Source organism: Chrysemys picta, chromosome 22 (assembly GCF_011386835.1).
Source record: "Chrysemys picta bellii isolate R12L10 chromosome 22, ASM1138683v2, whole genome shotgun sequence".
Classification (NCBI taxonomy): domain Eukaryota; kingdom Metazoa; phylum Chordata; order Testudines; family Emydidae; genus Chrysemys; species Chrysemys picta.
In genome coordinates, this window is record NC_088812.1 from 12,020,891 (window position 1) to 12,033,908 (window position 13,018).

The 13,018-nt window shown below is 61.0% G+C and overlaps 1 protein-coding gene across 2 annotated transcripts; it reads right to left on the reverse strand.

Annotated features, from left to right (window-relative positions):
- Window positions 1-283: 283 nt before the first annotated feature.
- RHEBL1 (RHEB like 1) lies at window positions 284-9,531 on the reverse strand. Of its 2 annotated transcripts, XM_065575821.1 has the most exons (8): window positions 6,009-9,531; window positions 4,845-4,916; window positions 3,395-3,462; window positions 2,813-2,895; window positions 2,253-2,309; window positions 1,883-1,930; window positions 1,588-1,672; window positions 284-1,130 (listed from the first exon to the last, which is right to left on the reverse strand). In XM_065575821.1, exons 1-8 carry the CDS (start codon window positions 6,334-6,336, stop codon window positions 1,041-1,043), a joined length of 831 nt encoding a protein of 276 aa, XP_065431893.1. In that variant the 5' UTR covers window positions 6,337-9,531; the 3' UTR covers window positions 284-1,040. The 2 variants fall into 2 exon arrangements, with proteins under 2 accessions (XP_065431893.1, XP_065431894.1); XM_065575822.1 differs by lacking the exon at window positions 2,253-2,309.
- Window positions 9,532-13,018: the final 3,487 nt, after the last annotated feature.

Below are 13,018 nucleotides of genomic sequence, written 5' to 3' on the forward strand. Positions count from 1 at the left end.
CTGACAGGGCTATGTGCATGCAGAGTGTTAATCCAGGCCCGGTGGATGTTGACTCTGAAACCTAATGATAACACTATTCCATTGCCCATCTTTTTTGCAGCGGCTCTGAGCTGGTGGGTGAAGCACACCACCAATTATTTCCCCCTCCCCCGACTACTCTAAGGTTTTATATACAGCACCCAGCACCAAGGTCTCAGAGTGCTGACCAGCTTCGGCGAACATTCCCCATGTTCCCCCACCCCCCATCTCGCTCTCAGACCCTGAGCACAGAGACTCCAGGAAATTCTTTTTGCATACAAAACAAAGTTTAATTGATCCAGCCACCCCCACCCCAGCTCCCACCCATGAGTGTGGCCCTGTCAAGAGGGCTTGGGGAAGAGACTCCGACATCAGAAAAGAATCCATATTCAAATCCCCTTTGTGGCCTGAAATTCACAACCGTTTCTTGGTTTTAAGGAGAACTAAGGCAGCAGATGGCGAGTCAGGAGGGTGGGCGGAACCCTGGCCGGATCAGGGTTCGGCTGCCGCCGCTGGCACAACCAAATTGAGACCAGACCAGGTCTTGGAAGGACTGTAAAACAGATTCCGGTTCCAGCAGCATTAGAAAAAAAAAAGGGAGTCCCGCAGCCAAGGGGAACTGGGCCCATGCTGGGGACCGGGGCAGAGACTGCTGTAAACATGTGCGTGCAGGCTTAGACATCGGCTATAAATATCCAAAGCTCTCCCCCCCCCGCCCAACCCCCCCCCCCCATAAATACATTCGGCAAGAGGAGCCCCTTCCATAAACGCAGTGCGCTGGATACACACGGGCTGCTTCCAACCTGGGAATGTGCAAACGCAGGCCCTGCCCGCCGTGGGGCGCGGGGCCAGGCAGTGAGGTACAGTGTGTTTGTGGGTTACCCGTAACAACGCCAGGCCAGGGGGCTCTGGTGGCATCTAGCCCTGGGTTCCCCGCTCCCGGGGCTGCGAGGAAACTTCTAGGTAGAGGCAGGGAGGCGGCCACTCTCCCTGTCCCCGCAGGAAGCTCGGGGCAGCAGCGCTCACATCAGGAGGCAGCTGCGCTCGGCGCCGTAGGAGTTGTCCACCCGGTCGATCTCCTCTATGATCTTGGTGAAGATTCCCCGGGTCATCTGTGGGGATGGAGTGGGGGTGTGTGTGTTTGAATGACAGCCGGGAGGCCAGCCCCATGGCCCTCTGAAGGATAGGATCATTGGGGAGCCCCCTTGGGGGAGGTCCTGAAGGAATCCACCCCGCCCAGCATCTGCCGGCCCCCCCACTGCCCCCACCCCCCAGGAGCGCCTCTATTCCGGCAGCAGCTGCTGGGTTACATCAGGCTGCGCTCGGGGGGAATTCAGTCACTCCTGTCTCCGCAGTGCAGGGACCTCACCCCTCTGTGCAGCCCCCTGCCCTCCCCACAACCCCTCAGCTCTGCTGGGAGGGGCAGATCCCCCTCCCCGCCCACCCCAAGCCTGCGGGTACCAGGAGATGCTGCAGAGTCGGTCCATAGGCCCCCGGGGCCATTCAGCATCTCACTCTCTCCCCCTCCCGCCCCCTGAGTGTGGGACCAAGAGGTGAAATATACCAGACCTGGTTCTCTTTGGCCGACGACTCCAGGAACACGGCACCCCAGGAATCCGCCAGCTTCTTGCCCTCGTCTGTCTTCACCTCCCGGCTAGACACACGACAGGGGGTTGAATGGGAGCCAGATGAGGAGTGAAGATCCCTTAGACCAGAGCTGCCCACCCCCCAGGAACGCGTGAGAGGAGGGAGGGGGCAGCGGGCTGGAGCCCAGGGCTTGGCAGGGAGCTCTAGGGAGATGGGGTGCAGGGAGGAACCGGCTGACAGACCACAGGGCCATCACAACAGCAGAGCCACTTCTTACCTCTCCATGGAGAGATCGGCCTTGTTCCCGACCAGCACCACCGGCATCCTGTCAGAAGAACAGAGTGAGCTGGGATCCGGCTGCCTCCAGCCCACGCCTCCCCAGCTCCAGTAGGCCATGGCCCAGGCACACCCAGCCGGCCAGGTGTCCAGTCCTCCCTGAGGAGGACCCCCAAGGCCATGGCCCGTTCACCCAAGGGGCCCAGTTAGCATCCACAGCCTCGGTGGGTTGTGGGGCAGGCACATGCCCCATTTGGAGTCTGATGGCAGGGGATGGAGTGGGTCCACTCAGGGCAGCTGCAGACCCAGCCTCTCCCCGAGCCCCCTTGTTGGGACAGACCGGGCCCCGGACAGGGGAGGGGAACTCTTACCGGGTTTTCCCTCTGCTTTCGTACAGCCTGTTGTGAAGGGTCTTAACCACCTGGAAGCTGCAGAGGGGAGACGGGGAGCGGTCGCTAAGGAGAAGCCACGGAGCTGCGCGCCGCCAGGCTTGGCCCAGCAGGGCCCTGCAATGTTGATGACAGGATTCGGGGCGAACCCTGGGGCTGGGCAGGTTCTGCTCCAAAAAGTGACTGTTAAACTGGCCTATCCCTGTGTTGAGTCAGGGTGGGCCCAATCCCCCTGCACAGTCGGCTGGATCCCAGCCTGGAGCTGGCCGAGCCATCGATTAGCCTGGGCAGCAGGCAGCCCCTGTATTGCTGGTGACGACCCGTGAGCCTGGAAGGCCCCCTCCAGATCCGCTACCCCAGGGGCAGTTTGCTGGGGCAGTTGGGAGAACATCCCCCTCTCTGATCCAGAGTCGCGGCCGAGGGCACGGGCTGGCTGCAGCGTGGGGGCTCACTGAGCTCCCAGCCCTGCCGCACGGCACAGCACGTCCCCTCCCCCGCGCTGGAGCCAAGCCCTGCCCCCCCCCCGGGGGGGGAGCCCTCACCTTCTGAGCGAGGTGACCGAATAGACCAGCAGGTATCCATGGATCCCGATGCTGAAGGAGGGGGGCAGGATGGTGTACTCGTCCTGGTGAGCCGCGAGCACAGCGTCGGGTGAGAAACAAACACAGACATGATCACTCCCCCCCCTTCATCACGGGACCCCACCCCACTGAGACACAGGAGCCCAGTCCAGGCAGCACGCGGATGGAAGACCCCCAGCAGGCTGCAGAAAGGCAGAGCGGCATTTCAAGGTTTCACTAGTGCCCCCTATGCCCCAGCACCATGCTAAAGGACAGCGTTGGTGCTGGAGATGAATTCCTTTGGAAACACCGAACCTCTCACAACAGGTGTTATTTTGGGAGGGGGAAGGGCCTGACCAAATCCCCCCTCCCTAAATTCCCTCTGGTCATCAGACATGAGTTCCCCCTTCCTGACCTAAACTGCTGCCTTGATAGGTGATGGGTTCCGCCCCAGAGATGGCTGCAGCACGTGCCGGTTTTGGGGGTGGACAGGGAAGACCCATCAGGATAAGGCACCGTGGAGAAAAGCTACACTAGTCCCTCCTCGCTGCCCCAAGGCCTTACCTGCCCTGCTGTATCCACTAGCTGGAGGTGAAATTCATCCTTTCCCACCATCAGCATTTTGTTGTAGGCTGGAGGGAACAACGGAGCAAGAGTCAGTTACAGGGTGTGGCCCCCCCGGCTCACAGCCCCACGGCTCCCTGCTGCCCTCTGGTGGCTGGTTTACGAGTCCACTACTGCCCCATAGCGAATGGGCCTGGTCCTTTGGACTCGGCGGGCCCAGGGTCAGTCCCTGCGGGACGTCCCCTCCTACCTCAGGGTTCCGGCTGCTGCAGGCAATGAGGCCCCTGGGAAGTTGGAAGCTTCTGTACGCAACCCGGGGGTTCAGCTACACCAGCCCCCCAGGCTGAGATCCGCTCCCATGGGCACAGCCTCCTGCCCTGCCCAGCCAGCTCCACGCGGCAGAACCAGAGCCGAGCCCGGAGACAGGAGCTGGCGGAGTCCCAGCGGCCTCAGCTCTCTCCATGGATGTTCAGGCGAGGATGGATTTGAGCCCAAAGCCTGACGCAACCCCAGCCCTGTGGCAGGCCAGAGAGGCTCCGCGGTGAGCTAAGGAAGGAGAAGCCCCGGAGCAGGGCTGGGATGGAGACCAGCAGGTCTCCTGCGATTACACACACAGGACGAGCTGCTCCAGACACACTCAACACTGCGTTTCCTGACAACAAGCAGACCTGAATAAAGGTCCACCCAACCTCCTCGCTATTGGCGGGGCTGAGGTCTCCTGAAAGGCAGGAAGGGGCTCGAAACATCCCAGGGCAGGAAGGAGGGAGGGGTCACAACAAAAGCAAAAGGAAACATCCCCCTCCCCCACCCACCCACCCACCCACAGCACGTGGCCTTTCAGCTTAAAGGCCCCTTGTCTGGTTATTCTGAGCCAGATTCTCGCCCTCGGTGGAGATCTATTTGAGTGAAACCCCAAGCAAAGCTCAAGTGGTTTCCATTCATCCTAAGCAAAAGCAACTAACCGGAGCTGGCAACAGAGCCCTGCTGGATACCTCGCCCCGGGCCCCTCCCTGCCCCCTGCAGAAGGCGCTGGATGCTAGGCAGGGAAGCCACCTTCGCCCCCATCCCATCCCCAACAGCAGGCGTCCTGGCTGGCGTTTTAACACGTGGGCGTGAAAGTGAGTGCGAGTTGTAGCGTGGACACCGCACACTCCTAGTCCTCTCCAAGAATAGCAACATGCAGATCCCGCAGCCTGGTCGAGCGGGTGGGTTCTGTCCAGGACTCTGCCACATCACTTTGCCAAGTCCCATCCCCTCCTTCTTCGGTGCCCCCCCACCCCATCTTTAAACAATGGGGGGAGGGGATCTCCACAGCATCTCCCAGGGAGACAGGTTTTGGTGAGGCCTCTAGACATATGGGGATAAATATAATGTGCAAAGACAACTACAATCCCCAGGGTAGAGACGCCCGCTACAGATGTAATCAGGCCTGAAAGGGCCCTGCACTCACTGCTTTCCACTGTAGGGTCGTAGCACTCCAGGAATTCCCCGTCCACAAACTGATGAGCCAGGGAAGTTTTACCTGGAGGGGAGAGATTTGAAACCTCGTTGCCGTGAATGCCGCAAGCCTCTCAGCGTACGTCCACACTGCAATCAGACGCCCGGAGTTGGCCCGTGCCAGCTGCCTTGGGCTAAGAGGCTATTTAACTGCGGTGTAAAACAGGGTCCTAGAGCCTGAGCTCAAACGTCTGCCCCACAACTAAACAAGCCCCTTCGCCGAGTCAGCCCAGCAGGGGCCAGCTGCGGGGCGTCTGATTGCAGTGTGGACGTGCCCTTCAAGGCGGCTTTGTCCACGGCTAGGAGCCACCCACAGAGACAACAGGGCGAGGCCTGCCAAGTTCGCACCCACCGAATGCGCACCAGCGCGAAGGGGGGCAATCAGCCGCCACGGGTGGGTGTTTTTAGGCAACAGCTTGATCAGAAAAAAGAACAGGAGTACTTGTGGCACCTTAGAGACTAACAAATCTATTCGAACCCCCCCGCCCAGACCCCATCCCGAGGGGAGAGGAAACGTCAGACACACACACACACACACACACACACGTGTGGGGCAGGCCCCCGGCTGGACACCCCCGCACACAAACTGCTGAACGTGACACACGAAATCTAAGGAAAGGAGTCAGTCCCCCGAGCGCGACCTCTGACCCCGGGTCATTTCCTCTCTCCCTTTGCCTGCCATGTGGTTCAATGGCAAACTGACCCCGCATGACCCCCAGCCCCCCCAGGATCAGAGCTGGGGGGGGGCCCAGCAAAGACACGGAGAGTTGCACACCCCAGAACGTGGCCATAACCCCCCCCCCCCGCCCTGGGGCGCGCCTGGGGCAGGGGGGGGGAAGGACCCCCCGCTCCCAGCCCCCCCGACTCCCCCGCCGATGCTGCTGAGCGTGTGACGGGCTGGGCCAGGAAGCAGCAGGAAAACCCGCAGCGCAGGCGGGCCCGTCCCCTCCTCACCCCCCGCCTCTGCAGGCCACCACCAGCCCCCCGCCCGCAGCCCCTCGCATGCTCCGTGCAAAGCCCCTGGTGCCCCACGCCCTGCAGCCGGCCCGTGCATCCCCCCCCCGACCCCGCATGCACCCTGCGCCCCTGCAGGGGAGCCCCGCCCCGCCGGACTCACCCACGGAGCGGTAGCCCAGGATCACCACCTTCCGGTAGCGCACCAGCGGCATGGCCCGCGCGGACAGCACCGCGCCGCTGAGCCCGGCGGCGGCAGGACCGGGGGGAGAGCAACGCGGGCGGGCCCGACAACCTGCGCGATAAGAGCCCGCCCGGGCGGGGCCGTCACCGCAACCACAACACCCGGCCTCCCACGTGACCACAACACTGCGAAAGCCGCCGCGGCTATTGGCCGGCGTCCCGGCCGGAGGGGCGGAGACTCCCCCGAGGAGGGAGGAGGAGGGCGGGGAGCAGGGAGGGCGCATGCGCGCTAGTAGGGCAGGCTCCATTCATTAAAATGGAGGGGGCGGAAAGTGGACCACGTGGTTTTACACTTACACACACACACACACACACAGAGGCACAGAGCACGTGGGGGGGGGCTGTCTCCACAGCCTGACTCTGCCCCCCCCCCGGAATTGACCCCCACTTCCAGAGCTGCTTCCACACACTGACTGCCCCACCCCCCGCCCTGCGGGGCATCTGCCCCCTTCTGCCCCCCCCCCCCAGCTCTGGTCCCCTCCCTGCCCCATGGGGACCTGGCCTCCTCCTTGTAGTCCTGTCGCCTTCTGTCCCCCTGCCATTCTGCTCTGCCCCCCCCCCGCACCCAGAACCTAGGCACGGCCAGACTGGCTCAGAGCACTGGTCCAGCGACCCAGGGTCCTGTCTGCCGACAGCGGGTGCCGGGTGCTTCAGAGGGAACGAACAGAACAGGGCAATTACCGAGTGATCCCCCCACCCCGTGTCGTCCACTCCCAGCGTCTGGCAGGCCGAGGTTTAGGGACACTCAGAGCATAGCCATTGATGGACCTGTCCTCCAGGAACTGATCTCATTCTTTTTATACGTTTGGCCCTCACCACATCCCCTGGCAACCGGCTCCACCGGTGACTGTGCGCTGTGTGAAACAGAACTTCCTTTTGTTTGTTTTAAACCTGCTGCCCGTTCATTTCATTGGGTGGCCCATGATTTGTGTGTTATGTGAAGGGGTAAATAGCACTTCCTTATTCACCGTTTCCAAACCAGTCATGATTTTATAGGCCTCTATCATATCCCCCTCACTCGTCACTTTTCCAAGCTGAACGGTTCCAGTCTTTGTAATCTTGCCCGAGATGGAAACTGTTCCATCCCCCTACGCATTTTTGTTGCCCTTCTCAGTACCTTTGTCAATTCTAATATATCTTCTTTGAGATGGGGCGGCCAGCACTGCAGGCAGTGTTCAAGGTGTGGGCGTACTGGGGATTTATATTAGCGGCGTTAGGATATTTCCTGTTTTGTTATCGATCCCCGTCCTAATGGTTCCTAACTTTCTATTCGCCTTTCTGACAGCTCCTGCGCACTGAGTGGATGCTTTCACAGAACTATCCACAGTGACTCCAAGATCTCTTTCCTGAGTGCTAACAGCAAATTTAGACCCCATCACTTCATATAGATAATTGTGAGGATGTTTTCCAATGTGCGTTACTTTGCATTTATCTACATTGAATTTCATCTGGCATTTTCTTGCCAAGTCACCCAGTTTTGTGAGATCCCTTTGTGGTCTGCTTTGGGCATAGCTAATTATGTATCTGCAAACTTTGTCATTTCACTGTTCACCCCTTTCTCTAGCTCATTTAGGAATCTGTCGAACAGCACTGATCCCAGTACTGCTCCTTGGGAGACCTGGATATCTGTCTCTCTTTCTGCTGTGAAAACTGGCCATTTATTCCTATCTTTTTTTCCTATCTTTTAACCAGTTACTGATCCATGAGAGGACCTTCCCTCTTATCCCATGGCTGGTTACTTTGCTTAAGAGCCTTTGATGAGGGACCTTATCAAAGGTTTCTGAAAGGCAAGTACACTATATCCACTGGATCACTCTTGTCCACATGTTTGTTGACCTCTTCTCTTCCCAGAGAATTCTAGTAGATTGGTGAGGCATGATTTCCCTTTACAACAGCCATGTTGACTCTTCCCCAACAAATCATGTTCATCTGTGTGGCTGATAACTCTGTTCTTTACCACAGTTTCAAACAATGTGACTGGTACCGGTACCCTGCCAGCGCAATACCCAGGATGCACTGCCCCCCCCTTTCTGTAGGTCCCCTGGTCTCCATGCTAGTATGATAGGCATGGCTGGCCACAGAGGCCATGACCAGCACTAGCCAATATTCTAGGGAGAGGGTGGATTGCCATCTCAATGGGGAGAGACAGCCCCAGTATTCAGGGATTCCCAGCCCACAGTGGAGTCGGGACTTACCCATGCTGAGATGGAAACATCCCAAGCTGTTATGTGACAATTAGCTGCCCTGAGCCTGGCCTGGGTGTGTGTGTGTAATAAATTAACTTTCCCTGTAAATAAACCACATGCCAGATAAGACTAGGGGCAGGTGGGAGCCTGTTTTGTTCTTTCCAAAGCGGACAGCCACGCAGTTGGGGGGTGGGGTGGGGTGGGCACGGGGAGGGGGAGGGGGAAATATGTGGAGGTGGTGGAAGAGTTTTGCTTGTAAACAAGTGTAAAGGTCCTGGCTGGAGCCTGCCCCAGGGGCTGGGCGCTCCTTCCTCGGAGAAGTGTCCGAGCACATCAGCTCCTGCTGGGTCTGTCTGCAGCAACCAGCCTTGTTTAGTGCAAGCCCAGCAGCAAGCTTCAGGGCCTGTCTACACTGCAGTTGTCAGCGGGCTTGGGCCGGGGCCGGCTTGGGCCAAGGGCCTTTTCCCCCCCGGCAGGGTCCCAGAGCCCAGGCTTCAGCCTGAATGTCTACACCACAATTAAACAGCCCCTTACCCCGAGCCCCACGAGCTGGAGTCAGCTGGCCCGGGCCTGCCGCGGGGGAGTGACTAGTGTAGACGTACCCATTGGCACAGTGCTCGGCCGTCCCATCCTCAGGGCGGGTTGGGGCAGGGAGGAAAGCAGCCGTGGTAGGCTCAGGGTGGGGAGGGGGGGCCCTTCTGCGATATCCCCTTTTAGTCTGTATCAGACTGAAACATGCCTCTCACCTGGGACAGACACAGTCTCCCCACGTCCCCGTCCCCCCCACAGCCTAGGTGAGGGCAGCCTGGGGGACAGGGTGGGGGAGCTTTTGGTCTTGCCCTGCGTGTAACCGGAGGAGGGGCCCAGGCAGGAAACCAGGGTCTTTCTGCAGCAGGGCAGCGATCCCTGAGGTCTGTGGCACCCGCAGCTCCCAGCCCCAGGGCCCTGCTCTGCCCTTCCCCTGTGACACACCCTCAGCAGGGGGCGATGCCTGCGCTCCAGGGCAGCGATCTGGGGCTAGTTCCCTGCCTGTGTGCTGGTCCCTCGTGGCCTCCTGGGCACCCGGATGGCAGGGTGGGGATGGAGCCTGGAGGGGAGAATCCTGCCCCATTGTGCCGGGCCTGGCTCTGTGTGGGGATCCCAGCCACGGAGATTTAACCCGTCTTGCCTCTGCCCCCGTTGGCCTGGGCCACGGGAGGGGCGAGGTCCCGGGGCCCTTCCTGGGCTCTGCTCCGGGCACTGGCAGATGCCATGCAGGGCCCATTGCCTCCAGCTGCAGGCCAGTCTCCTGCATTGTTCTGCTGGGACACTAGGGGGCAGCCGACACCAGCTCAGCCATATCAGTGTCTCTAAACACCTGTACGCCTCCCCCTCCCCACCCCCCACCGGGGGACAGGTGGGAACTGGCAGAGCCCAAACCTGGGAGATGCGGGGCAGCGGAATGGATCCAAACACCTCTGGGTCGCCTGTTCGAATCCAGCCCCTGGCCGTAGCACTGGTGTGCGGCCGCTCACCGGGGAGATGAGTTTGGGGAGTTCTCAGCCCAGCTCCCACTGGGCAGCCCCGCGGCAGAGACACCAGCTGGCCCTGCGGGGGCTGGGGCTGAAATGGGCAGGCTGGGGTGGGGGGTGATACGGGGAGAGATGAGATTGCAGGGGACATGGGCAGAACAAGGTGACTGGGGGGGTGCTGGGAAACGGGGACGACGGGGCATTGGCAGAGCCAAAGGGGCAGTGGGGGCGGGGGAGGTTCTGCCTGTCTTATCCCAATTCCTGCACAGCTCAGCCTCCCCTGCCCCCTCCTCTGCACTCCCAGCGCTAGCCAGCCCCCTGGGGCCTGTGGGCAATGAGACAGCCTGCCCATCTCCCGGAGGAGGCTACTCTCCAGAGGACCCTTTCCTCTCAGGGGCAAGGCCTTGCTCGGTTTTGGTTGGGGCAGGGGTCAGCCAGCAAATGGTGGGGAAGGGGGTTGATTATGCAAAGGTGCCCACAGTGATCCAGGGAGGAGGGGTGCCTCCGTGGGTGGGGGATGGGATTTGCTAATTCCTGCTGGGTGTGGGTTGAGATTAGCCCTGAATCTGGGTCAATTTCCCCCCACCCCGCCTCACATTTTCCTCCAAGGGGCTCAGTGCAAAAGGCTCAGGTGTATGGGTGTTTTTTTTTGGGGGGGAGGCAGGATTTCCCCTCTGCACACAGTCCCTGGCCTTCCAAATTCAACCCCCCAGGCAGCCTCCTTCCCTCTGGGCCTAGAATCCCCCCCCACCCTGCTCCCAAGAGTCTCCACACCTCATTTCGGCTCATAAGCCAAAGAGCTCTGGGCTTGGTCCTTTCCGGGTCTCCCAGCAGGAGTCACCCCCTTCCCCCTGCGGATGGATTGTGCCGGGACTCAGGAGGGGGCTGCAGGGCTGGTCTCACCCCAGTGCTGGGGGGGTGGGGGGGGTCAATGCAAGAGAGAAAAACGCCCCTGTTCTTGTGCCTGGGGCAGAATGGGAGCTGCTGGGGAGGGCGTGGGGGACGAGCTGTTCCTCCAATAACTCCCCCCAAAGTACGCTGGGAGGCAGATCTGCTGGCTTAGCCATGGGCTCGCGCCCAGGAGAGGAGCCAGAAGGGAGCAGGCCGGGGGGGGGGGGGGGTGAGGCCCAGCCATCCGCCCTCTGAGCAAACACTGCCTGTTCTCACAGCCCAGCGCCACTTGACCTTCACTATGCAAATGGGAAGCAAGGAATGTGCAATGGGATCCCGGTGGCGCGGAGTCAGAGACCGGGGCTGGGATCCGGGGCCCAGCCACCCCACGGGAGACATGGGGAAAGGGGGCTGGTGCGTGCCCTGCGTGTGGTAGGGCGGACCTGACAGCTTCCCCTAAGCTAAGCAGCAGGGGTGATGCAGCTGCAATGGGGTAGGGGAGTGTTAGTGCTGGGGGGCGGGTGTCACCTGTCCTGGGCACCAGGTGAGACATGGAAAACCAAGGTGCCCCTAGGACCCTCCCCAGCCATGGGGGGAGCGGGCAATCTGGGCAGTTCCAGCCCACTCCCCTGGGCTGGAGGGGAGAAAGAGGAACTAGCCATGTGGGGGTCAGGGTGGGGGGGACACAGGTGCAGCCCCTTAGCAGCCTCTCTCCAGCACCAGAAGACACAATTTCGTCATTAACAAAAATTAAATATTATTTAAAAAAACCCAAACAGTTAAAACCACTTTAACCCCTCCCCCGAAGCCCGCAGTCCAGGCAGAGACAAACAGCGTATAAAATTATATTACCCTTTATAAATAGAAAAATAAAACTCTTAAGCGGGGCCGGGGGGGGGGGCAAGGTTAGGGGGTTAGAGTGTCGGGGCCCAGCAGTGCAGAATTAACCTGTTACCAAGATACACATCCCCCCACTCGCCTCCCTGCATGAGCCACAGCGGGGGAGTACCCCCCCCCCGCCCCCCGAGTTCAGTGGAACGACTTGCCCCAGTTCGCGTGTCCTGCCCCCGGCTGCTGACTGGCCTCACTGCGAGGAGAGAGTCCCGTCCCCCGCCCTGGCGCTGCCCGCATGGGCCAGCACATGTCAGCCTAGAACCGGCTGGCAAGGAAGCCAGGCGCTTACCCTGGCCGGGCAGGACACTAAGACGCGTGAGCGTTGCCTTGCCACCCTCACAGAGCCACGAAAAGAACCCAGGCGTCCTGACTCCCCCCTCCCCCGCTCTGAACGCTAGCCCAGACTCCCCTCCCGGAGCCTGCCACAGAAGCCGGGGTCCTGATGCCCAGCCCCCCTCCTCTAGCCACTAGCCCACACAGTTTCCAAGAGAGCATGGCCAGGGTCTGGCTTTTCAAGCCAATGAGAAACCCCCACACAAGGGAACCCCTCTGACTTCAAAGCTATTCCTGCCCCAGTGGTGGGGCAGCTGGACCAGAGGGCCTGGCTGGAGCCCCCGGGGAGCTCATTCTCTCTGGGCCCTGCGTTGGAGGAATGCGGGGAAGGCCCAGCCAGCCCACAGCCCGGCAGAGCCCGGCTTCCCACGCGGCCGAGAACCGCAGCTGGGCAGAGGGTCTTGGGGTGATGATGCAGACTTGGAGCCTCCTGCGGGAGCGTGACTGCGTGCACGGCCCCCCACCTTCCCCGGTGGGATCTGGGCTCAGGGGCCCTGCCCCTGTTCCTCCTTCCGTTCCGAGGACCCCTGCCTTGCACGAACTCCTTGGCAGGGCGCTAACGGGGCCCAGCGCTGCCCCTCCCTCCTCCCGCGGGTGCAAACGGGGTGCCCATTCCCAGGCAGAGTGGGCCAGGGCAGAATCCCTCGATGAATGCTTGGGGGAGACGTGAGGAGGGTGGGCAGGTGGGTGCCGCGCCCCAGGAGGAGCCCGGGGGGGGGTCATGCCAGGCCGGGGGGAGGGGCTGCAGGGGGAGGATCTGGGGCCTGGCAGGAGCATTAGTAACAGGAGGGCGGGATGGCCTGGGTCTGACCTGCTGCATTCGGTGGAAGGGCAGCTGGGGAGCACAGTGGAGAGCCCGGCCTGGCGCTGGGCTGGGCCTGCTGCCGGGAGCCCAGCTCCTGGGCTGTTCTTAGCGAACCCTCCGGGCCCAATTCTGCCCCTTGGTCAGCCCGGGTGGGCACCACCCCAAAACCGGCCTCGGGATTTCATCTCGGGCCGGGAAAGCAGCAAGTCAAGGCCCAGTCATGCTGGTTAAGTGAAGCAAGAAATACAGGGACTCGGGAGAGGTGCCCCAACCGGGGTGTGGTTTGGGGCTCACCCTCCCCCCCCTCAGG

What these genes read in the sequence shown, in the direction of transcription:
- RHEBL1 (XM_065575821.1), bottom strand. Translation starts at nt 6,336, where the DNA reads ATGGAGCCTGCCCTACTAGCGCGCATGCGCCCTCCCTGCTCCCCGCCC. An exon ending in CGACCCTACAGTGGAAAGCA is followed by an intron (nt 3,463 to 4,844) that starts GTGAGTGCAGGG and finishes TGTTCCCTCCAG; the next exon opens with CCTACAACAAAATGCTGATG. An exon ending in TCGGTCACCTCGCTCAGAAG is followed by an intron (nt 2,310 to 2,812) that starts GTGAGGGCTCCC and finishes TCCCCTCTGCAG; the next exon opens with CTTCCAGGTGGTTAAGACCC.